Genomic DNA, 26,112 nt, shown 5'->3' on the forward strand with positions numbered 1-26,112 from the left:
CCAATACAAGGCCTATACAGTAAGGTGGATCTTTTTTCATTTTTTTTTCCTAATCGCTTATTAATAGTGCGGAAAAGTTGTGCACTGACATTGTAAGCACAACACAAAAAAATTTTTCAAAAATTTTAATGTTTTCGGTTGCCCCAAAGAAGTTGAAATATTGGAAAAAGTGGAAAATTTCCAAAAGTTTTATTTTTTGTTTTTAGTTTTTAACCGCTTCAGAAAATTTCCAAAAATCAATATTTACTTCGCATTGCTGATGTCATGGTTGTCTGTATCTTGTTTAATAACATGAACATGCACCAACGTTTGCTTCCTTCCCCTTAGTGTGGGCCTTTTGTGTGTTATGTGTAGGCAACACAGCACACACTTGACTTACTGCAATATACTGCAGGTTTCAAGCTGTATCTCTCTCACGCAGCTACTGCAGGTTTCAAGCTGTAGCCTTTCTCTATCACGCAGCTACACAAATCGCAAATCGATCTCATGACGACGACCATGACTCTAATTTCGTCCCACCATACTAGACCACCAGACCTGTGGCGATGCGTTCGATGGCACTTATGTGGGATCGCTATGCCATCTCTGATCGAGCAGTGGCCGCTGTAGCGTCTGCTGCATTGCACAACGTAGGTATGGTAATGGTTAGTACTGATAAAACTGGTATTATTGATAGAAACAAAGTTCGGAGATCAAGAAGTAGAAATCAAGAAGAATTGCAAGAGTCCAGGTCAGACGTTTTACACGGTTTGTATTTTGATGGCAGAAAAGACAAGACACTAAAGATTGAAGTAGACGATCATGGGGTGTCTCATAGAAGATCTGTTGTTGAAGAGCATGTGTGTATTATTATTGCCGAACCTGGCTCTCAGTATTTTGGCCAGGTAAGTCCAACCGCGGGAACAGCCATAAGCAATGCCGACTCCATAATATCAGCAGATCATGATAGAGGAACAAACACCAACTTTAAGCAGCCGTGGGGTGTGATGGTACTATGGTAAATACGGGTCATGCAGGCGGTGTTATCCGACTGTTGAAATTAGAGTTTTGAAAACCGCTGCAATGGTTGGTATGTCAACTCCACGCAAACGAATTACCCCTGCAGCATCATTTTGAGTTTTTGGATGGCAGTACAACTGGTCCTCGTGGAGTCGTGGGTATTCCGGACAGATTGGAAAGGCTTTACTTACATGTGATAAAATGCCTATCCGACGATTTGAATCAATACCAAGTAATTTTCCTCATATGAGTGTGACCGATAAGCACGGACCAAAGATACCTCAGCACACTGTACAGGAGACATTTCCAGTTCACTCGCCACAAAAAGTCCAGGTAAGCTTAATCACTCACGCTGGCTAACTGCGGGGAATCGCATTTTGCGGTTGTATATAGGGACCACAGAACTCTCTGATAATTAATTTAAAAACGCTGGCTACCTTTGTCATGAAGGTACTATATGCTCCTATGTGGTTCGAAATAAAGTGCAATCTACTCTGTATCAGCGGTGCTTTTCATCTATGGCAAACCATCAGCAAACCTTGCTACCTGTCGGATAAACTAAAGGCCATTGTCGACCCTGTTATTCAAAGAAATGGATTTTTGGCTACAGCGAAACAGACTTTTATCAATGCTGTTTGACAAAGAACCACATGTGCGTGAGCTGGGAATACGTCGTATACTGCTTGCACAAGAAACTTCCGTTTGCACTGAAATCCGGCGCTTCAAACTGCCAAAATTCAGTTTTACTGCTGTCAGTTATGTTGATATGATATGCTGGCAAACCGATAACGACAAAACCGAACCTCCAATAACTATGAAAATGACAACAGAGAACTGTGGTCGTTCAAAAACATCAACACAAGCCAACGTTTTTTCAATTTCCCCTGCCACACGCAAGCAGTCGAACGAGGTGTCAAGGTTGTCATGGAGTCCTCTGTTGCAGTAAGCTATGTGGTGCCGCTAACCGCGTTGGATTCATCAGTAGTCGGCTACAGTCCAGCAAAGACATGCCCCGTCTCAATACAAAACAACATTTTATTTTATGTTCTTAAAAGGTTTGCGTATCTTACATGTAGGCTACTTGTACCATAATTCTACTTGTAGCCTAAATATTGAGTTTCTGCGTAATTTACAATGATTCGCGGAGGCAGTGCAGTTACAAATGTGTAACAATGGAATTTTTAAAAATTTGCAATTCTTTTTTAAATCTCAAACTTCGTTGGGGCACCCCAAGATATTAATTTTTTTGGAAATTTATTTTTGCGTTGTGCTTACAATGTCAGTGCACAACGTTTCCGCTCTCTTAATACGCGATTAAAAATTAAAGCAAAAAATTAAATTTTTGAAAATTTTCCTCTTTTTCCAACATTTCAACTTCTTTGGGACAACCCAATAAGATATCAAAATTTTTTAAATTTTTTTGTGTTGTGCTTACAATGTCAGTGCACAACTTTTCCGCGCTCTTAAAAAGCGATTAAAAACTAAAACAAAATATAAAATTTTTGGAAATTTTCCACTTTTTCCAATATTTCAACTTCTTTGGGGCAACCGAAGATATTAAAATTTTTGAAATTTTTTTTTGTGTTGTGCTTACAATGTCAGTGCACAACTTTTCCGCTCTCTTAATACGCGATTAAGAAAAAAAGTTGAAAAAAGATCCACCCTATTATACAGGGTTGCCATGATGGCGGTTTAATGTCAAATTTCAAAACTTTGGTTTGTTTTTAATGGATTTTCAGGTTAATATATATGGCACAGTCGCAATGCCTTAGGCTATGGTAGTAATAATGTTGTTGACAAAATCATCTCAAAATGCAATATTACAAAAAGCATCACCAAGATTCGGAAAAAATTGCCTTTTTAAACCTGTAGCCTAAATTCACGCTGGTGCAACGCCGGATGTGACGTGTAGGAGACCAAAAAGAATCCTTTGAACCTGAGAGATCACAAAAGAAACCACGAAGTTGTTAAATCACAAAATACTCTCCAAAATAGAAAATTAAACCCATAGCATACAAAGTAGCCTGCAGGAAGCTTCCACACATGACCCATAAGACGGCCATAGTCAGCAGCGTTATTTGATATGTCTTATGTGGTAACAATCATGGTCTGTTCGTTTGAAGCTTCAATGATCTTGTGTTTCCCTCAAGCAGCATTTCCTCAGAGAAATTAGACAATTTCTTCTACTATGCTGAGAAGATAAATGGGAAGAGAGATTTCGGTTTCTGAAAAGTAAAATAACTTCATGAAATAACCAACTTTTCAAGTTATGTTTCTCGGCAGTCGAGTGTAGCAAGAATCGACAGCGATAGACACGTGTTTTGCCCAAGAGGCTGGGATCATCAGTATCGCACCACTACTGAACTCCGACTATTTTCAAGTTATGAAAGATCGCAGATCTTTTATCAAAAATTCCATTCCAGTCTTGTTCTTGGTGTGATGCGTGTGTATATCGAATCCACGTTAAATGCAACGACTATATTTGTCGTTTCCAGGCTCAACCCGTTAAAGCAAACACATTATACGCATCCCATTGAATCGTCAGTGAAATCAAGAAGATTAACGATGAAAAGTTTAATAACGAATACGTTTTGTTTTTAAATTTTAACTGGTTGAGTGCGTAATTAATATAATATTTTGCTTTGCGTAATCTTACTGTGACTGTTTAATTTGGCAACTCCCAGTTTTTTTTGTCGCGTAATTACTTCGGCAGTCTCAGACCAAACCATAATAAGTTTTGTATAGCTTTGATAGAGAGGTAATCAGGGGCGTTGACAGGGGGTTTAGGTGGTACTTTTGGACCCGGGCCCGGAATATATAGGGGGCCCGGAGGATTTAAAAAAATTCCCGGGACTTCCAACATTATCAATATCTTAATATAATCAGATCTAAAGGAATTGCCATCAGAGGTTAAAACAGCCACTTCAGCCGTCAGATCGCAAAGTACTCGGCCCCCTTCCGGGTATAGTGATTTCTCTAACTACGATTTTTTTTTTCAAAAATACGAAATATTTTTTTCACCCACTCTTTAATTCTGAAGCTGATTTCGAGAAAGAAGCGAGAAAACGAGCGGAAGGAATGCGAAGAATATCGACACTACAGAAGAATTTACCAGAAGGCGCTTCCCTTCAGTGCTCGATCGGCAGAGAAGAACTCGAAGAAGGGAAGGAGCGATGTACTTTCGATCTCCGTACGGTTGCACGAGAGGCAGGGCCGGATTTAGCAGTAGGCAGAGTAGGCAGTTGCCTAGGGCGGCAAATTACCTGGGGCGGCAACATATACGAATATATTACATTGATAATACTCAGTGATGTACGCACTTACAAAAAATATTGACGCCGTCAACGTAAACGCAAACGTTCGAAAAATCCATACGCCGTATGCGTCAACGTAACTTGTAAAAAAAAGTTGGCGGCGTCAGCGTCAGCGCATACACTAGCGTATACTCATTTTGTTTGCTAGGTGCCAAACATTCACACGGTATAAACTACTCGAAACAAACAAGTTTTATTTTGAATTTCCACAAAGAAACACAAGCATCTGAAAGTGTTCATCTGACATTTTGCTGCGTTTTGGTTTCAACATGTCTTTTCCCATTGAAAACATTCTTTCAACTGCAGCGCTGGAAGGTATTGGCGTGTTGTAGCGAAAAAAATACAGTAAAAAGTATGCGTTGACGCTATGCGCTAAAAAAACGCGAACATTTTACGGCGTAGCCTCAAGCGACAAATATCCAAAAAAATGTGGCCGAAAGCGTTAGCGTAAACAAAAAGTCTACGCCGCAAGTCTACGGCGTAGAATTTTGCGGCGTATCCGTAGCCTACATCTCTGAGTATAATAGTGAGTATAATATTTCGTGAGTATAATAATTCACAACAGATATATAGGAATTAATAAATAAATCAAATGTAGTTATTACTATCTGAAGCCTTAGTTATTACTATCTGAAGGCTTCAGATAGTAATAACTACATTTGATTTAATTCGCTCTGCTTTGCCTTTTTGCTTGGCATTGAGCACTTTTTGTAGTATTAATAGTTTTCATTGTTTTGGAATTAATAAATATGTTATCACATCACACACATTTATAAACAGTGCGGCAAGTCATGTATGGCAAGTCATCGCCCCTAGAGTACTTCACGCTTAATTGGTTTTCAACAATATGTGCTGCTTAGCGCTTCTTTTATTTATCTGTCTCGCTTAGTAGGCTATGGAGAACTAGGGTTTGTCTGTGCAATTTTTATTAATCTTTGTTCGGTTTGTTTCACTTAGGGATGGTAGAAGTAGGGGATTGCTCACTCAAAAGTAAGGTGGACAACTGGAGGGTCACAATGTTATGACAAAATTTGATCCAACTACAGCTTGAGGTCTACTGCCATATGTCGCATACTCAGGTGCAGTTTATATGACCTGCCCACGTGCGTACAAAGTGTGTATCGCCAAAATAAATGTAGGAAATATGTGTTATCATATGTTTATTTAATAGTATTCAAGTCATTATAATGCAGCGGTAGACTTCACGCAACACCGGTAACGGTAAGCAGCCTCACACTGCTGCAGTAAGGCTTTGCAGATTTTCTAGCACCCAAAATTTTAACCAAATATAGAAATTCATTTGATGAAAATGAAATTACCTAAAAGCGAAGAAAGCGTTGTGCAGTTCTGCTAATTTTTGAACTTCTTAGTAACCCTCCAGCTGTCCATTTCGCAAGAAAAATCAGTAAAGTGAGTCGTCCCGATATTCTACTGTCCCTAGTTTCACTGTTAGTAAATTTAAAAGAGCCTAGTAAAAATGTTTTTAGTCAGTGTTAGGTTGATGGAAAAGTTGCAGGCTATTTTTTGTACTTGCCTTGATGCTTAAAGTATTTAAACAACGAATGGTATCTTGAATGATTTCACATGTTTGAAGATTAACTCATCGTTACTTGTTTCTACAGACTTTGAAGAAATTATTGATTTGTTTGCAAGAGAAAAAGCCCGCCGAAAGCGATTTTAAACAATTAGTTCATTTTACAATGACATTCATTGATGTATTCAAATAAACAGTGCAAATAACTTTTTTGTAAGGAATTGAAAATATAAATCGTAGGGCACCATCAAACATTTTTTTTAAGGGGCGGCTTTTTTCGTATCTGCCTAGGGCAGCGCTTAGGCTAAATCCGGCCCTGGCGAGAGGCGGAAAGTTATGGAATTCCGAGTCGAGCAGCAGCTGCTCTCGCAACCGCAATATTACTGGACACAAAAAACGATTTCAATCCGACGATGGTATAGTCCAGGGGTGTGCAACCTTTGTTACAGGAGGGCCAGATATGAATAACTGGGTGAAACCGCGGGCCGCACATTTATTTAACATATGATTTCTAGTAGTTGCAGGCACAAAACAGTAGTTTTTGTGATTCATATTATTCTTATATTAGGGGTTATCTCCTTCCAGAAATAATAAGTTAGGACGCATAAATTTCTGAAGAAAACTGCTATTCAAATTTATTGTCACACCGTCTTTAAACGAGCTCAGTGAGACGTTTGCAGCTGGCTTCTTTTTCCGACGGCTTTTTCCAAATTTACTTTAATGGAAGTGATCGCAATTCGAAGTCTATTTTCCAAGTGTTCGTCTGTCAGAACCGATCAATAGGGAGATTTCATGACGCTGGTTTTAGAAAAAAATGTTCGCACAAATACGTTGTGCCAAAAAGTGCCATTTTTGAAGCCATGGATTTTTCAAATGTGGAAAGTCATCTTAGTTGAAATGTTTTCGGTAAAAATCGCCAAGATTCATTTCTAAATAGTTTGCTTTCAAATCCGTTTTCTCTTGAAGATCAATCAGTTCAAGTTATTTCTTCTGGTGCTTTGTTAATGTCTATGTTGAATGGCGAAGCGAATATACCAAACAAATGTTCATGAGATTTGAAGTCCTTGAAACGAGCCAAAAATTCATACAACAATTTTTCAAGTTGGTCAGCAAATTCAGTTTTCTTCTCAGGATGCATTCCATAGTCTCTTAAAAATGGAAAGTGGAAAAGATTTCCTGTCTGTACGTGAGCTTTCCAAAGTCGTACTTTGTTCATAGTGCCTTTTATGTGACCATACATTTTTACGTTCCAAATAATTAAATACAATGGATTAGCGGTGGCTGGTGGGAGACTTCTAAAATGGTTAACAGAAGGTGCGAAATCTACAATAATCCACTCCACAATGAATTGTTCACACGTACCAGACTAAACTGAATTATAAACACGTTTTGCGGGCCGCACAAAATTCAAAATTGGCACATCTTCGCGGGCCACATAATTTTTCTTCGCGGGCCGCATTTGGCCCGCGGACCGCACGTTGCACATCCCTGGTATAGTCGACAAAAACAAGCTCGTTCGTGCACGAAAACGGCTCCGTTTAGAGACGAATCACTTCGCTTCCAGTTTGCTCGACAAAATAGTCGAAGGCCATTACTTGACGGCAGAAAGGATAATACCCTTATTTGATTGTTTTTGACTGTTTAGCGTCGTTTTGTGTATTTTCTAATTTTTTTAATTGAATTTTTTTTTGGGGGGGGAACGTTTTTTATTTTATTTGGGAGATATTGATTTTTTGTGCAACGTTTTCCCGCGGCCCGATCTAAAAAAGATTTTTAGATTATTTGTTTGTGACCTGAGCGGCCTGTCTGAGCCGAGTTGCTAAGTGATTTGACAAAAAAGTGCATTGACGGCCCTTCCTATTGCATATCTTTCACCTATGCTAGCTCATGGCTTGACCACCTGCCTGCGCATAGTGATCAGTCTTCACTCTGCAATGAGTAGTATGCTATGCTGCAAAAATGTTTTTATACTATTCAAGGCACCGCGTTTCATCAAAAGAAAGATAACTAGTGTTATTAGTTTGGCTTTTTTCCAAGCCAACAAAGGTTAATAATGGACGACATTTCAAAAAATAACAACCACTTAACACAAGAACATATTGTAGGCTACTGATGTGCTTAATTACTTTTTAATTGTTCAATTTAAATCAAAGAAAAACCTTGAAATCATTATTCAATAAACGTTGCAAAAAAAAAAACATCTTCATTCTTAAAGACTCCTTTCGAACAAAAATAAAAGACCCATGTGTCTGGAGAGAGTATCGAACTTCCAACTTGATAGGAATTGTGGGCTTCTCCGACTTGAGTGGGAATCCAGATTCGCATTGAACGGAATAAGAGTGCAGTTAACAGCAGCCTCATTGTCTTGAGGCGTGGCAGAGTGCTTGAAAACGGCACATTGGACGCTGTAGTACGCTACAATCTCGACAGAGGTTCGATACCCTCTCAAGTCAAGAACGTTTACCATTTCCATCCAATTTGAAGTTCGATCCTTGCTCAAGACACATGTATAGTTGCACCACCCAAGCAAATGTAAAACACGAGTATGACGTCTTTCATTTTCGTTTGGTCGGGGCCTTTAAGACTTTACAAATCCTCACATCCTCTTAATTTCTTATTTTCATTCTCAATGCTAAAATACAATGCATTGTTATTCAATGGGTTTTATGGCTGTACTAGCTACCAACATACACCGCACTACAAACAACTGTTTAGGCACGTTTGTATTCCTGACTAGATTTTGACACCTTTTTCTCGTTAATAGACGTGCTGATATATTACTTATTGTAGCTGGTACTATCTTTTTGTTGCGGACACAGTAGTTACGAAAACTAAAATTACATGGTGACTGTTCAATTTTTAGCACCTGCAAAAAACGGCAGTTTTATTTCTGAATCGTTCAAGCCATCGTGATTCAGAGTCATGGTTTTGGTTCTTTACATGTGATCATGCAAAGAAAATTAATGAGAACCATGAACATTGGTAACTTCATTGTTGACTTCCTGAGGTCGTTCATTAGTGAAAATTAAAGAAGAATGGTCGCAACAGTTCATCGTAGGTTGTGTTGTCTTGCTTTGTAACTCAGGAAATTGCTAAGCGAATGCATTTTGTTTGCATTGCCTACAAACTTGCAATCGACGTGTGGACAAAATTGATTAAAAACTGTTTATGTGGAGCGAAAGTTTGAATAAGCAAAAGTTTGAACAAGTTAGCCAAAGCCCTTGCATACAACTTGGATTTAGATTTAACCCAACTTTAGACTGGGAAAATTTATGGCATAGAATACTGCTTAGCATTAGAAAAACCTAGATTCATGTCACGATTTCTTTCAATGCATCGTATTTTTGTTGTAAACAGTTGTTCTTTCGGTTTTCTGTTTATATTTAGGCTCCAGTGAACGAAACATATTCGGCTTCAGTGTTCACGCAATTTCAGGGTAGAAAGTTAAATAATCTAATCAGTTCGATTGGTGAACGCTTGAAACTAAATTCAAAGCAGCTTGATTGAAAAATATTCATGTAAAGCACTGCAAAAGTAGGCTATGTTGATCGAGTAAAGCTGTAAGGCTCAGAAATGTACCCTGATAGACACTTCATCTGATCCCGATCTTTACCAGATCGGGAACGGATCTCCACCAGATCTTTACCAGATAAAGTGACTGTATGGGACATTATTGGATTAACTTCAGTTAGGGTAGGACTAGTATACATAGTTGGTTGGTTTGAATCTTTATTCTCGGACTGACAAAGCCTTGATTGGTTATTCATAGTAGTTTTGCATACAGTACTTGTAGAGGCTCTTGACGCAGGACTGGTTGCCGAGATTGGCAGAGTGAAGTTTTCGATCGTTGAATTGTTGTTGCCGGGAATTATTCCATTCACTAGGTGCCGCTGAATGGAGAGCAGTCCTTGAAATGCGTTGCTCAAGCGCATACCCCGAGAGTCAAACTTGCGCCGCGTGATCTTGAGTTGAGCGCGTTACCACTGAGCTAAAACCATTAGTTCTGAGACTAGGGTCAACGGTCTCTTTAGAGTTTGTAAACAAATTAAAGATGCATTTTAAACTGATTGTCCTGCTTTGGTATCATGCACGTTATAACGTCCGCGTTATTTTGTCGCTTCTATCTTGATGGTCAGAAATAAAAAAAAAAAAAAACAGAACTGAACTGTGTTTCATGGATCCATTGATTGTAAGAAAAACCATCAAGGTTTAAATACTGAAATTCATCTAGGATTCATTTTACAAGTTATGTTTTTTAGGTCACAAAAGATCAGGAGCTCTCAGTTTGAAGATTCTTTGTAAAATGGTCTGGGGCTATTAAAATGTTGAGAACTATTGTATGAGGTCAAAAGTTGGCCAAAAGGCACAGTAGATATGTGAGGATTAGTAGGCTACGCTATTCGGCAGCTTTGTTATATTCTGATCAAAGTTGAGTGACGCAAGCAACTTTATGATCAAACAATGACGCAGATAGAAAGGAAATTTTACAGATTAGAGTTATAGTACAACGTTCTATAGGTCGTCGGTTCGACACCGTTGAAGAGCACACTGCTGTGTTTTTGACCAAATATTTAATGACATGCCTGAAACTGAACACGGAGATTGCCTCTTTCCGCCTGTTTAATCCACGTCTTAAACCACTGCGCATAAGCATGAGATGCGGCACGCACACGCAACCAATTAGTGTGTACTTGGGAATCATAAAACCCTTTTCAATTTGATAAAAAAATGTATTTTTTTGCTTGACTCATTCTGTAAATCCATGCTGCAAGTCAGCTGCAATAAATTGAATTAATATTTAATAGCACTTTTCAAACTTGTGGTTTCAAATACATTGAACATACCCTCTGTACTATTTTTGCAATACTGCGCTCAGTTCACATGATTTGATATGAACCCACCTACTAAAATCCTTCCAACGACGTCTTTCAACGTTAAACGAACGTAAAAAGTGCTGATTTTGCGAGCTAAAAATGGACAATCATTTAAATCAATCTGCAGATCTGTTACTTTTGTGATGACTTATTTGTTGCCACTTCTTTATACACAAGCAATTTTCTGAAGTTGTTGCGTTGATCTAACGTTATCGAACGTAAGCAATATTTATAAGCGCCTCTGATAGGTAAACAATCTAAATTATGCAAAGCGCTTCCTTCAAAATAATCAAGGCATTTCATAAAATGTATATCACTTTAATTCTTTGACAAGTCTTTGGTTCATTATTCTAACATTTGCATAAGTTTTTTGGTGACGTTTGCCATCGTTCATTGCAGCAGACTTGGACTACTAGAATTTTGTAGTCTTACGAAATTAGATTAGAATTATAATTAGAGTAATTTAAGCTTTTAAAAATTAGACTAGGATTAGAATTAGAGCCACCCAAGTTTTCACAAATTGGAGTAGAATTTAAACTAGATTAGAATTAGTTGGACGCAGTTGTCACATATCTTTTTTTAGTTGGATAAAAACGCTAATGTGGCAAGTCCGGATCAAAGTGTCATTCCACCATCACAGCGCCAAAACCACTAACGTCATAATATATATTGTAACGTCAGTGAATTGATGAATTAATCGAATTTTTCATGACTTTGCTGCTCAAGGGATGGAATGACACTTTAATCTTGATCGTTTTATTGCATTTTCTTTGTATAACGTTGATAAGAGCGCAGTATCCTTTCATTTGCCAAAAAATACTGTTGAACAAACTAAAATTTTTAGCAAAACTGAAGATTGGAGAAGAACTACAATTAGAGCAAACAAGTTTTTACCGAATTAGATTAGAATTAAAATTACCCACATTTCGCTTTGATTTATCGAATTAGACAACTAGAATTATCTAGTTGTCCAAGTCTGCATTGCAATAGGCTACCACGTGAGATTGCTGTGTTTAAGCATTAGCCTACCATTGTAACAGCAACTCAAGAATTTATAAATTCAATATTCAAAGTACTGTAAACATGCGACGAAAGTCCAAATACCAAATTATATCATGCTACAGGTCGCTACTCCGGATATTGAATGCCCTACAGCACAACTTTATAATCAGTGCACTAAAGTTCACAACACTTCGGTCAACGCAGTAGCCTACTTCAGTTTAGCAAGGCTAAAATTGTTATGGGGTCGCCAAAAATAAATAAATTTAGTCTGCCAGCAATACATGAAAATTTTTATGTTCATTTTGTACTACTACTGCCCACAAAATCATTGAGATCAAGCTTAACTTTTTAACCCCACAGGCAGCCCACACCAGTAGCAGTGACGTGCAAGGGTTACCACAGCACCAACAATCTCTTGTCAGATGCGTACACGAGCAATGGCAGCGCTCTTAACACCGTTACAAATAACGTGGGTTTGACACCCCTCAAGAGCACACGACTGTGTTTTAGCAACAGTTTAGTTTGTTTTTATTCTGACTATCACAACGAAAATAATACATGTTAAACATAGCAGAGGTCTATAAACACGTAAAAGCGACAAAATCTAAAGTTTAAAATATGGCAACACCACGATTATTGACATGCTTGACTGTGGACATGAAGATCGACTGTGTTGCCTTCCTGTCCACTTGAAATATATGACTTCACTTTGTGCATTGTCCACTTAACATATTACGTAACATTGTAGCTTTCCAAACGTCCCTTTGGGCGAAGTGGAAAACCTTGAATTGACTCCGGACCGGGGTTGGCCGTACTAAAATTGCAATAATAAAGTGAGGCAATAACACTGGCCCAGTTACATGTACTTGTGGCACCAAGCCACAACAGCGAACCATCTTCTCGTGTCCTCTCAGCTTGCCACCCAGTGCAGTAGTTCGGACCTTTCAGTATACAACTCTTCGCTAAAGAATGTGTCAATTTGTGGTGTAAATCCAATTTAGAAGACTGGATAAAAAAAGAATTATTCACCCACCGGCATAGCCTAGATATACAACAAAATTTTTAAGTAAACACAAATTGCCGATATCAGATATTCCAAATGTTATTTTTGGATAATGTAAAAAATACACTGCAACGCTGGTTAGATGAACAAGCCAATATTTGTCATAGTTGTAATTACGCAAAGGAAGCCAGGTCATAACGATACCCTAACAATGTGACCATGCTTATTTATTGTGAGTTAACTACATTAGGAAGTTTCAAAATAAAACAATCTTTCCCTCACAGCATGATTCTAGCTTCTATGACGTATGTTAGCGGCTAACCGGAATGGGTGAGTAGAAAGCGTTTTGAAAATGGATTTAGATGGGATTGTTTCACGCCGGGTAATTTGGCTGTTCAAAAGTCGGCGTTGTGAAGCTTCCTTCTGAATGCGAGCTCCTTTTCCACCTGAAAAGTTTTTGAATTAAGAAAATCATCCAAAAATACTGGATACCTTAAATAATCCTTGTCAATGCTGCTGGCTGCCAATGACGGACGTTTTTGAAGTTTTACGAGCATTTAATGTTGAACAAGTCTTGTGCTATCAACCATTAAAAGACATTTTGCAAGAAAGCGATAAGATAGAAGCCTATTATTTCTTCGATAAACTTCAACAAAATAGCATAAACTTAATGGTTTTGCTGATTAAAAATAAATATTCCAAATAACGATCATCAATACGAAACCGGATAGATACAGCTTAAGTTATGAAATGGCGAGTTTTGTAGCAGTATAGTCACATTTTTTATTTGAAATAGCTAAAAAACGCTGTAAAGCGGTACTAACTAAATACGAATATGGGTGGACGCCTAAACAGAAGTAGGCCCCCAACCGGGAGTTTTGGAAGCAGTGAATACGGCCTTACGTGATGTGAGTTATTGAATAGTGAGCTTCTGTAGCAGTGTTTACATAATTTGTTTCATTTCAAATAGCCACAAAACATTAAATAAACTGAAATGAGCTGAGAAGTGCAAAAGGAGGGTTAAAAAGTTCTTGCTACCCCAGCCCACTCTCAAACAGTCCCATGTTTGCACTACACAATCAAAACGACGCTAAAAAACGACGCTTTTTCAAAGGTTGAGCATGGCCCAATCTTCCTCCCTGTATATGCAACTGACCATATGAATGTCACAATGTGACTAGCCAATAGTAAATCAGTGTTACATTTCCTTAAACGATATATTTATATTCGAAAACACTTGCCAATGACATGTTTTTATGATTATAACCAAATATATTTTTTCTTTTTTCATAAATACTGTAAATTAATTATAAATACATTATCTATCAAACAAAGCTTAGTTCGAGAGTAACTGGCAAGAAAAAGAAAGAAACTCGTTCTGCCAAGTTAAGTGATCAACTGTTGACCTCTCTTTTCTATAAGATCAACTCAATAAACTAATACCAGTAATAACAGTAATAATAATTGCACTATAAGTAGTAGACGGAAGAGAAAGCAAACGTTGAGTGGTAGTTGAGATAATAATACCTAAAATGTTATAACCTAGCTGAAACAAAAATACACTGCGCTATAGATTAAGTTTCACTTTCAGCAGCATGATCGTTGTTTACTTTCCAACTGTAGCTACAAACGATTCGTTTTAGCTTGAGGTGCGGCTGTCATTTGTATCTACATTTGTGAAAAATACATTAATTCTTAAAAATGTAAAGAATTTTATTTGAATGTTTCAAGCTTTTGACTTTGCATTGCAGTATGTCATATTTTAATACTTTTTTAAATATAAAAACCTTTTTGATATAACATTGCTGTGGCCGAAATAACACGCAACGTGATAAGCGCATAATTGCAGAATTAAAAGATGTGGAGTTCAAGGAGTGGGAAAGCATTGCTTGTCACTCTTACGCAAACATAACCTAACCTACCTACTTGCCTTCCGCAGTTTTGACAGGGGTCTAGGGCGAACGTTTGGACTCGGGATCCGAATCTCTCCAATGACTTTGGAAAAAATGCAATGTATATTTTTGAAATATTTTTTTTCACTTAGACAATTTTTTTTACAGACTTGGGTCTATTATTGGTATTTGGCCCAAATTTTATTTTTAATGGCCCTTTTAAAAACACATCCAAATGAGGCATAAAGTAAAAAAATAACCGATTGCAAATATTTTGTCTCCAAAATGCTATAACATAACTGAAATGTGCCCATTGGCCAAAACTTTACCAAAAAGTAAAACAGTAATTAGCTTATCCAACACCAAACCAGAGAATGGCCATTTTTAGACATAGTTTGTTAGGCATTGCGGTAAATTTAAGGTATTAAGTTTCTTAAAAAAAGGTTATATTTTGGTGAAAGTTCAATGAGAACAAATTTTTGGAAAATCCCTAATTTTATAATAAGGATATTTTATAGCTTCAAGAAATACAACACAGCACTTGGAAGATGATTCTGGACGTTACAAAACATTGTTTTGCCGTATTCTCATGCCTGCAACACAAAAGTTTGGTCAAGTGCTTGCTAACATTTTTCATATTTGTCACGTATTCTTGATAACACAATCACGCAATGTAGGGTAGCTATATAAAGTTTATGCGGAAAACACGATATTTTGAGAAAACCGTTGTGGTGTGAATAAAAGAATTATACCACACCAACTAACATGCCTTTTCAAAACACAGCCGCTTTCTCCAAGGATGGAAATGCATCATTTTGAGCTGAAAGAAACTGTTGTGATGGGAGTCACGATTTTCGTGACAGAATTTTGGCATTGGTTATGAATCTGTTCACAAGCTTGTAACAGGTTACAAGAAGGGTTGTTCTAATATCATGCTTTCCACAGATCATGCATTTCAGTTAGTACATAGCATAATAAGCGCACAGTTCAATAAGTGAGAAAACTGAAGTTTTCCTGTAGATCCAGGAAGTACAAGGGAGGTTAAATCATACTTGTTCTTATTGTTAACCATAGCAGCAAAAAGAACGCGTGCCAAAAATTACAGAGATTTAGAAAAGCGTAAAAACAACGAAAGGCAAACGTTAAAACCAGGGATATCTAAAGAAGGGGATACGAAGGCTTTTATTACGTCTGACAATAAAAGGGCTTTTGTTTATCGTAAATAATCTGTGTTTATCGTAAAATGACAATTGGCACCGATAGTAGTTTAATAGATCTTGTTATGATAACTTGTATTGCGCTATTAGAATCAGGCCTGGATATTCACAGCATGCTCATGGTTGCTTGTTAATTCAACTACCAATATACTTGCTTACATCTAGCCTACTGCAAAGGCTTTGTTAAAAAAAACAGCTTACATGCAAGTTTTCAACTGTCTTTCCAAACAGGTATTCTTTAAATATGCTCCACGTAACATTTGCTAACTGTCTTCTGTAGCTTACTGTATCAGCTGCACTACAAAATTTCCACGATTTTAAAAAGAACCACATGTTTAAAGCACTACAAACTACCGCCCTGGTAGTGTCATGAGAATAAGGCAATCGCTGCGAGCCTTCATATCCCCTTCTCTAGATATCCCTGGTTAAAACATAGTTAAAATAACATTAAGATAACTTACTAGAAACAAGACTATGGAAGCTCACAGTACTTTCAGAAATTTTTGGAGGAAGAAATACATAAAACTATGCACCAGGGATTCTTAACCTCTTTTCTTGTTGGCACCATGTTAGAACCACTGACCATGCAGTTCTCGCACCCCATTTTAAAATGATTTTCAGTAGATCAAGGAAGGGGTGCAAAAACTGTTTGTTAATTTTGACATGCTTGTGCCCACAAGAGAAAAAGTTGAAAACCATTGCTTTAAGTTGATTTCGAAAAAGAATTTTATTAGATTGTGCTTAATGGTTGATGATTTTTGTGTTCAAGCAGAATCAACAACCAAACCAAGCACAATGTTGTCAGATTTAAAATATAAACCTTGCGTGGAATGTAAAGTTAAGCTTGTAGCTGTAGCCTATGTAGAACAATACTGTGAACAGAAGTCGCCCTAGATCAGAAGAAATATGCAAATAGAAGAAATTGATGTGCGTTGAAAGAAGGCTGCTCTTGAGAAAACAATCTAAGGACAAGCTCCAAATTGATTTAAAGCTTGAATTATACCATTTTAAGCAAAGTGATGACTTTTAAAATTATATGAAGACTTTGTGTTGTTAAGCTTGTAGTGGTTTAACGTTACCGTGTCTATATTTAGTTCTGCTCTTAGTTCTGTTTGGTGTAAGGAAGACACCGTTTTAACGGTGTGCATTTGTCAAGGCGGTGTGGGTGGATCTCAACTGTCTTCGCATGGAAGTTGAGCTTTCCCGCTCAACAGTGCATCAATAGAGAGTGATATCTTCCTTCTCTCTATAAGTACAGCGCTGAGAAACAGACTCCATGGCGATCGACGATTGCTCCAATTTTCCAATATCAGTAGGAAGTGATATCTTTCTCTTATCTTTAGCCTAAGTGCAGCGCTGCACGAAATACTTCATGCTTTGTCACAGACTAATTGCTCCATTTTCCGTGCTACAAATGCAGTAGAAAGCCTACATGCGCTGAATTGTGAAACAAAAAGTGACTATCTTTCCTTTCTTCGTACCTTCTTGGTGCACTTCTTACAGGTACCCACACTTTGTGTCGTGAAAGGATTGATCTGCTGTCTCTCAGGCTTACACAATAGCGCTGTAATCGAATCTGTTTATTTTTATTTCGTTGTTTTCAACTTGGCGAAGTTGCAAAGTAGCATAAAAAGGTGAAAACAGTTCTGTTGCTCCACTTGTTATCAAATGTGGGGAATGTTGTGTCTAAAGACATAATGAGACTCCACCATCTTCCAGGAAGGATCAAGAAGAGCAAACTATTTCTCGTGAGCAAGTTTTCCTCACCACAGAATACGATGTCTGTGTCTACGGTTCATATTTTTTCACTCTTCCCTGTTGCAACAACTGCATTGAAAAATACTTGGAGCAGTTACGTTCGCATTTCATGTTGTTGTTGATAGAACGTTTCGTGCAATTAGACGCAATCTTGTTTCTTGATTCGTTTTCCCTACTCCTTGGGAATGACCTTCATTCCGATTTCTTTGTTTACAATGAAATTGTATATTCATTAAAAACCTATTTTCAGACGTCATATTTCTCGCTTTTCAATCACATGAATGAAACATCAAACAAATACCGTTGTCAATATTGGCATGGCTTTATCTTATCGCCAAATTATCTTTCTACCTGGTAAAAGGCAGTTTGAGTTGCCAAAAGAAATTTGAATTTTAACATATTCAATAAAAAATTGAAAAATTGTTGGAAATTTTATTGACAGCATTTGCTGGTTTCAGTAAAGAAGGTTTTTGTTTATTATTTATTTATACTGGTTTATTTTTGCGGCATGTTAGTTTAAGTTATAGGGTTACTACAACATAATCGTTTTCTGATATTTTTTCCTCTCAAACACTTTATTTCAATAAACTTGTTGGATAAAAATTTAATTTCTATACGCACAATACACATGGCTATTATTACATAAAATATTTTGGCTTTGTGATTTTCATAGCTCCCATTATTAGCGATTAATTAGTACGACTAAATAGCCCGTGACGTACTTTCCGCGTACGAAAACAGCTCGTACTAAGATAGGGTTAAGTTAAGGTTACTAGTTACTACAACATAATCGTTATACAAACCGCCACGAAATCAAACCCATTCATATGTTGCAGCCTCATACATTATTCACATCGTTTTTCTTAATAGTAAGTTTGTTTTTACGTCAGAGTGTTTGAAACAGAAGTAACTCGTTCTATCATGGTCTAAAACTTATCTTGTTATTTTATCCCGGCTCTTGTCATAATTATCAGGAAGTCCATAGCAGTGAAGAAATATTCATGTTTTACATCTATTAAACGTTTAGCGACGTCGAAACGATCTAAAATAGACGCGCCGTGCAATCAACTGACTTTGCATAAACGTTATTAAAATTTCTGTAGCCACAAATTATGCGAATGATGCATTTCCAAAACCTTTCCAAACAGTTTATTTCCACAGCGCAAGGGTGGGATCAGATAGCACAGACAGCAAAATCGGTCATTTTTACATAGATTCAAAGTCTGCAGACGTTAAATCAAAGTAAAAATGACAGATTTTGCTGTCCGGGACAAACAGTTTGTATGTTTGACTTCACAGGGCACCAAAGACAGACCCGTTAAGTGGTGTGTGCGTTTGTCCACCAGCTTGCTGTCTAAGCGTGATTTGACTGGCCCCATAATTAACCAACAATTCAAACTGTTCGGTCATATCCGACACGTAACACATGGAGAAGTGGTTGCAAGCCTCTATGCGACGTTAATTTAATCATAAAATAAAACCATAAAGCAATTCCAAAGAACTTTTGATTAAAATCACTAATAATCTTGAAAGTATAAGTTGGATTCACTTAATCTTAATTTTGTTGACTTTATTGGGTCAAGACAAAACTTGTCTATTTGAAATTATGCCGCAAAGAAAAATAAAATATTGCCTTTCTTTCGCAATAGAATTAACTCAAAAAGATGCATTGCAGACCACAGTAGGAGCAAGGGCAAGCATCGTGGAGTCAAGTCATAATATCAATGTTTGCCTTGACAGGGCTTTGAAAATGCAGCAAGCTTTGGTCAAGTCTAAGCGTTAACACAAGTAAACAAAACAATACATTCATGGAAGTGGTTAACTATTATATAAGTTTTATATTAGGAAGGAAACACGCCGAAAAACAGCAACTTATAAAGTGAAATGTTTTAACACAAATTAAATTAAACCAACAGTAAACTTGTCACCAAAATTTACAAGGTAAAGCTCAGAATGCAAGTTTCAAAGTCGACAAGGTCAGTGGGACAGTTTTTAATTTGCTATTACTGGAGCAGAGTGGACTTTATTTAAACGCTATGTTTAGGAAAAAAGTTTGTGAACCCCAATGCGGCACATTGACCTCAAGCACATTGACATCAGGCACATTGACATCAGGCACATTGACATCAGGCACACTGATATCAGGAAATTTGAAATCTTGGATTCGATCAGCAATTTACAGCGGTCACGTGGAATATTGACATGACAGGAGGACGAATGGGCCAACGTGCCTCAGCAAGCATAGACAACCAATTGGCTCTTTGTTTCAGGCACAAAAAGGCTTTTAGTCGGTCAGTGACAGCTATTGTAGTCTTTTCATGTCGTAAATCTCGTATTGCAACATTTTCTGTGATGTCTTTGAATTGCAGTCATGCATCAGTGACCGTGAGCATGGTAATGTGCATTTTTTCTACAAATTGGTCTTATAACGAGACACCGGTGTTCAAGCATATATTTATATGAAGATTAATCTTGGTGATAAAACCTGCACTTTCATCGTTTTAATGTCACAAAACGTCTGCTGAATATGAAACAACAGAGTAAAAATGGAAATTTTTTATTACCTTTAAAATGGCCAAAAACTTATGCATCAAAATTTTGCAAGTGTGCTAGCAATATCTGACGAGAAATATCTGGTAAACGTTTCATTTTACCTCTGAGTTGTTGATCCAAAACTGCATAAGAGTGAAGTGAAAGGCTCGGACTTGTTTATTGTGATTGTGATTAAACTGCTGTTTAAAAGAAATTATGGCTGCAAAAGTTTACCTAACCTGTTATTCTCTAGTAGCCTTCCAGTGTAGTCCGGGAACATCGTGAATCGGGGGTGGTAAAAGATAGACCCTCGGCCTCAGAGGCTCACACGACGAAGACATCTCCGGTGATCGATTTGGACAGCATAGGCCAGGGGCTCTATCTACTTTTACAATTCGAGGGGGGGGGGTGATTTTTGGACAGTGGGATAAAATCGTCATAGTTATTCAACTATGGTAGTCATAGTTATTCAACCCCCCATGGTGGCGCCAGCTTCTTTGGTTTTCAACATGCACTAGGTTTCCATATCGTTTCAAAAAGTATGTGTCGGAAGGCAGTGGTGCGAAGTCGGGGGGAATAGATCCCCCCAATACTTTGGCAGCATCCTCTCCCAATAAATCAGAAAAAAAATATTTGCTATGAAGTTGTAGCCTACTGCAATTTAGTTGTTTGCAAGCATTTCGAATTGCTGTTGTTTTTCTTTTATTGATGTTTGATCATAGTTCTAAATTGTCTTGGATTTGACGCTAGACAATGACGGACCTTCATTGAAGGTATTAAGGACGAGTTGGACCAGGCCACTGGCCACAGCACTGCAGTAATGAAGAAACTGCGAAAACGTATTTGGGACTTGTGCTGATTTTGAAGCCTTTGGCACTTACACTATAGAGCAATTTAGTATCACGTTGCAAGAAGAAAAGCTTGACATTGACTCTTGTAATGAGCTGTTTCAGACCCTGAAAATCACTCGAGAGAAATATCGCGATTTGGAGTTTGAGAACAATTACAAAAATGCAGTTTCACTTCCGGAAAAATTTGCTGCTAATTTTATCACGCCTTTGCAAGCACCACGGCAAAAAAGAGTCCCTGAAAGATTGGGTGGAGACTCCATGGCAACTATAGCCTACTGCAGACACTCAACTGCATTATAAAATAAGTTACTTTAGAATCAGTTCATGGACAGAGTTATCTCGGAACTGACCGAACGGTTTGAACGTAGCCTGAATTCCGATACGGCAAAGTAGGCTATAAAGAACTTGCACGAATTTTCAAGACCGGCTTAGTTCCTGAAATGGTCAAAAATTATCCAGAGCTGAATAGACAATCGATGAGTTATCAAATTGATTCATTCAGCAAGGCAACAGGAGCAAAATCTTTGTAGGCTACGATGCTAAAAGAGCTTACCAGGCATTGTCCGAGTTGGAAAAACCTCTCTTTATTCTCAAATACTCCAGCTGATTAAGATCCTCTTAATTTGCCCGGTAAGTTCTGCTGCTTGTGAGAGGTCGTTTTCCAATCTTCGTAGATTGGAAACCTGGCTGAGAAATACTTTGGGGCAGGAAAGGTTGAATGCTAGAATTGTTTATAACATTCACCAAAATATTTTTAAAGACATCAGCATAAATGACAGTGCTAATGAGCTTTCAATGCCCACTATCGTAAGACGCAATATGTTCGGTTGTAACAAGTTCTTGTGATATGTTTGAAAGTTAGTATTTTTGTCATAAATTTGCTATTCTAGATTCTAGTGAAGGAGAAGGCAAGAAGAAAAGTATATCTTCTGTTGTGTTTGTTGGAAAAACTAAGTAACTTATTCATTGGAAGGTCATATACAGTAGGTTCGAATCCCGCTGGGGGTAGCCTACCAATTTTTCTTTGCTTGTTTCTTAGTCATGCAGCAGTCATTCACAAGAGCACTGGTAGCGCTTTTATCTTCATGATTGCTTGTCTGTATATTATGCTGTTAGCAGCTAATTTACCGAGGTTCGGTGATTGTTTAATAAACTTAATAGGCTACCAGTTGCCTACCACTAAAATTGTGTATAAAAGTATGCATCCCCCCAATGTTCAAAATCGTCTAAATTTGATAAAATTTTGATTTATCCCTCCCAATCCTCAACTAACTTCGACACCACTGTGGGCGTTTATGGGTAAGCAAACTTAGTTAAAACTTCACAGTGTAAACGCCTGGCTCGTAGTTCAGAGTTGTCAAATCAAAAATTCAAAAAAGTGACAACAGCCGAAATATTCTTTTCAAAATTCGATCAATAAAATATCACAAAACCTTTTCAAAGCCAAATGAGTGGGGGGGGGGGGGAGGGGGTGATTTTGCATTGCTCACCCCCCTTGGATAGAGCCCATGGCATAGGCTATACCTTAAACACGAAGTGCCAAAAAGGCAATATGATATCAATTGGGGCCCTGAATGTAGGTTTGCCTAAACACAATTTTAGAGATTGAAGGAAATGGAACAGAAAAGTTTCGGAGGTCTTAGAACCTAACATCTAAAGTTTTTATCCAAAAATCAGAGTTAAAATTAAGTTTGTAACTTGCACCTTTCCTCTCACTGAACATGTTTACTCCTATTATTTGTTATGTTGGCTGTACATTCTCTGTGTTACTCTTGAGTCTTGATGCATTAAAAAAAACATATGCCCTTTACTCTCTGCGATTTTCTTGAAAAGCAGTTTCAGCAGCCTGCTGCATAAAAACGTAACAAAAAGCGTGGTTCTAGTTACAACACCAAGCAGTAAGTCAAGCGGTGGCTCTTGTAGAAAGCTAAACATGTCGGACTTGGGCTAAAGAGATTTAAAGTAAAATATTTTTTCACTCATGTAAGGAATCAGACCTGTTACTCAACACGACAAACAGTGTACCAGCCTCATTTTTGTAATCACAAATCGATTTCGCTAATATAGCATCCTCAGTATGATCATGTCAAGTCATACTGAGAATGCTATATTAGCGAAATCAATTTGTGATTACAAAAATGAGGCTGGTACACCGTTTGTCGTGTTGAGTAACAGGACTGATTTAATGATAAGAGACAGTCAACCGCCTCAAGTGGACAGTTTGCTGGGTTGGTTCACAAAAGCAGAAAAGTTTTTATTACTCATGTAAGGAATTGATGATAAAGGTCGAATGGTTTGAAAAAAAACTTATCAGCAACAAAATTGGAAAGCCGAAGCCTATTGTAAGCCACAAGATGACAGCTGGCAAGTTCTTCTATTTTTACATTAGTTTAACGTTTGGAAAGGTGGAATTAATGCTTCTAGCCGAAATAATAAAAACCTCTTGTCAAGCCGGACATAAAATATCGCAACTTTGAACGTGACAAAGAGTGGATAAAGCAGCGGAAGTTAGTTTCAATGCAAAACAGAAGAGAACGAAAGCATGCAGTAACTACTTTCCTTACTGCAGCCAGGTTTGTTGAGATGTGTAATTTGGGCCCTCGCCAATGTGGCTCTCAGGTTCCAAATTCAGACACTTTTGAGAAAAACGCACTATATCCAATAAACACGAAGTAGTTTCTTTAAGTTCCGGGCCCCTTGAAGTGATTACGGCCTATACTCAGGCCTATCTCAGGCCGTGGCCTATCTCAGGCCAGGCCTATCTCAGGCCGTGGTCGAAATGTACCCTCTCAACCCTCCCCTCCCTCTCCACGCCACTGGCTGCAGTACTTTAGAAGATGGCTTAAAATATACTACTACATTATATTGATATAATGCTCATCCCTGTTGTATAGTTGTCTCTTGCCTGTCTTTGGTACAAGAAAGAAAACTTTTTTCCCAGACTATAAACAAATCAAGGTTTTTATAAATAGCAAAGTTAGCAAAATATAAACACAATTTTTGTTGACATTAAAACCAAAAGGGTACTCACAATGAATCGTCAGTCGTCACGGTTACTTTACCGCTTGCAAAGTAATGAAGCAAATAACTCTTGAGACGGAAATCTAGTGAAAACTTTACAAAAGTGAAGATTGTGAGTTTGACCTTGATCAAGGCTACTGAGTGAATGTGTTTTGTGTATCGACTGCGCATTGTTACGACGTTTCAATGGATGAGAAAGCTGCTTGCTATGTTCGCTGCCGCGAAGGAGTTTATTTTGTGCTGATTGTGAAGAAAATTATGTGCAAGAGCAAAAGAAGCACGTAATCGACGTTTTGTCAACATTAATCCATATCTCTAAACTAGAGGTTCACTGATTGGTTTAATTTTGTTTCGTGTAAAATAATGTAGTTGTCAGAAAAGCAAGAATGGAAAGTATGAATGGTGTTCCATGAACCTCTTTGCATTGTAGCATAATTTCTGCCTTTTTTGACGTTTCTTTGCTTAAATCTTACTGACGCTGTATAGCAGTATAAAAATCTTTCGATTTCTAGTGATTGAAATCTTTTTGTAAACTATTTACACTGTGCATAAATTTTTAATAAGTTAAAAAATTAAACGTGTTATAAACAATTAAAACAATTTCTTTTTCCTTCAACTGTCGTGGCGTCTGCTGGGTTTTATCCAGGTACTTTTTGACATCTCGTGTTTGTAAAATGTCTAAATTCGACACAGCGGAATGGACAACTGATACACTCTAGCCAATAGTAACTGAGCCTTGATGGCTTTGTTGCTCTGTCACCTGCAACTGTTTGCAAAACAAGCGACCGTCAGACACAGTCCGCGTGCATGTCAACCTGTATCTTTGTTTGGCATTTACGGTTCTGACAGGTTTGAGGACAAATCGCAATTAAAATTCATAACGTTTTTTCAACTTATTTTTACGTTGTAATGAGGCAAGAAGCAGAATAGTTTTCAAACTGGTAGTGAAAGAGATGCATGAAGTTACCAGGAGCATCAAATATCAATTTCGCTTTGTTAAGTCGCTCAGGTGTGACTTACTATTGTCATCGTAAAAGGAAGAGATGAAACTTCATCAAGTTGTTGAAAGAAATTCATTAAATTCAGAGGCATTATGATGGGAGGAATTGTGATGCCTTAGTAAATGAACAATGAAGAACAGCAAATTTTGACTGATTCTGTAATGTCAGGTAAACTATTATGATGATGATATAACTTTTAATGATGATCATGCGCTGACTTTCCAATCATACGATCCTGGTTCGACTCTTGGTTTAAGTGATTGTTGAAAAAAAAACATCGCTTGTCACTAGTCTACCCAGTGAGCAGTAAATTAAGCAGATGTAATTGATGAAGTAAAAGCGGCCAAAGCAAAGGACTTGAAGTTGTTCTTGTTAGTACCGAAGGTTATCTCAGTACAGTGAGGAAGGCAAGGTTGTAAAGAAAAGAGCAATATAAGGATAATCAAAATTTCAGAAGAGCATAAACTCTGTTCGCACTGTTCAAATAAACTGCACTCCTCATTCTTGTAATATCAGTGGACACATTGGACCAACATGACGTCACTATGCTCGTTTTGGCTAACCTCCTTTCTTGTGAACGTCATGTCACATTGAAAAGAACATTTATGAAATGCTTGCAGTGAATGAAGACTAAAACGAAGACTAGTGAAGTTGAACAGATAGATACAAATACAGTATATACTGCTTTTCGTATGAAAATTCTATTAATCTTCAAAAAAATCTGCTTTCAAAATGTATCCCATTTTGTCCTTTTTTTAGAAGATAACATTACGATCATATCCCATCTCCCAAACTTCTGAATTTGCTACTCTACACAAGTTTTCGTGCTAACTTAGCCAGCATTGAAAAGCAAATTTGATTGACTTTCCATTACAATAGATGTTGCATTGCATGGTTACATTGCTTCACTCTAATGTTACATGGCCGTACCAAATTGCGAAACCCAAATAAGTAAGATTCATTCATTTGGGTTTCCAGAACTGTTAAACTTTCTCATTACACATTTCAAACACATTGTTTTCTATGCTTGTTTCAAAAGTACAGTACATGAAAGTATGCATCGGTCCAGCCGTTACTGCCGTATAGAAATTGCCTGCCTATCCAATTAGCTTTG

At 37.6% G+C, this 26,112-nt stretch overlaps 1 protein-coding gene across 1 annotated transcript in view; it reads left to right on the forward strand.

The window, feature by feature from the left end:
* The first annotated feature begins 635 nt into the window (after nt 1-635).
* The window catches only part of LOC145770262 (uncharacterized), a 59,833-nt gene continuing 34,356 nt past the window's right edge, over nt 636-26,112 (forward strand). The window contains exons 1-3 of the mRNA XM_082581860.1: nt 636-884; nt 1,106-1,157; nt 4,040-4,189. Coding sequence (XP_082437986.1) covers nt 636-884; nt 1,106-1,157; nt 4,040-4,189 — 451 coding nt within the window. The remainder of the gene's footprint in view (nt 885-1,105; nt 1,158-4,039; nt 4,190-26,112) is intronic.

The sequence above is a fragment of the Aplidium turbinatum genome, chromosome 5, assembly GCF_918807975.1.
Source record: "Aplidium turbinatum chromosome 5, kaAplTurb1.1, whole genome shotgun sequence".
In the NCBI taxonomy this organism is placed as follows: domain Eukaryota; kingdom Metazoa; phylum Chordata; class Ascidiacea; order Aplousobranchia; family Polyclinidae; genus Aplidium; species Aplidium turbinatum.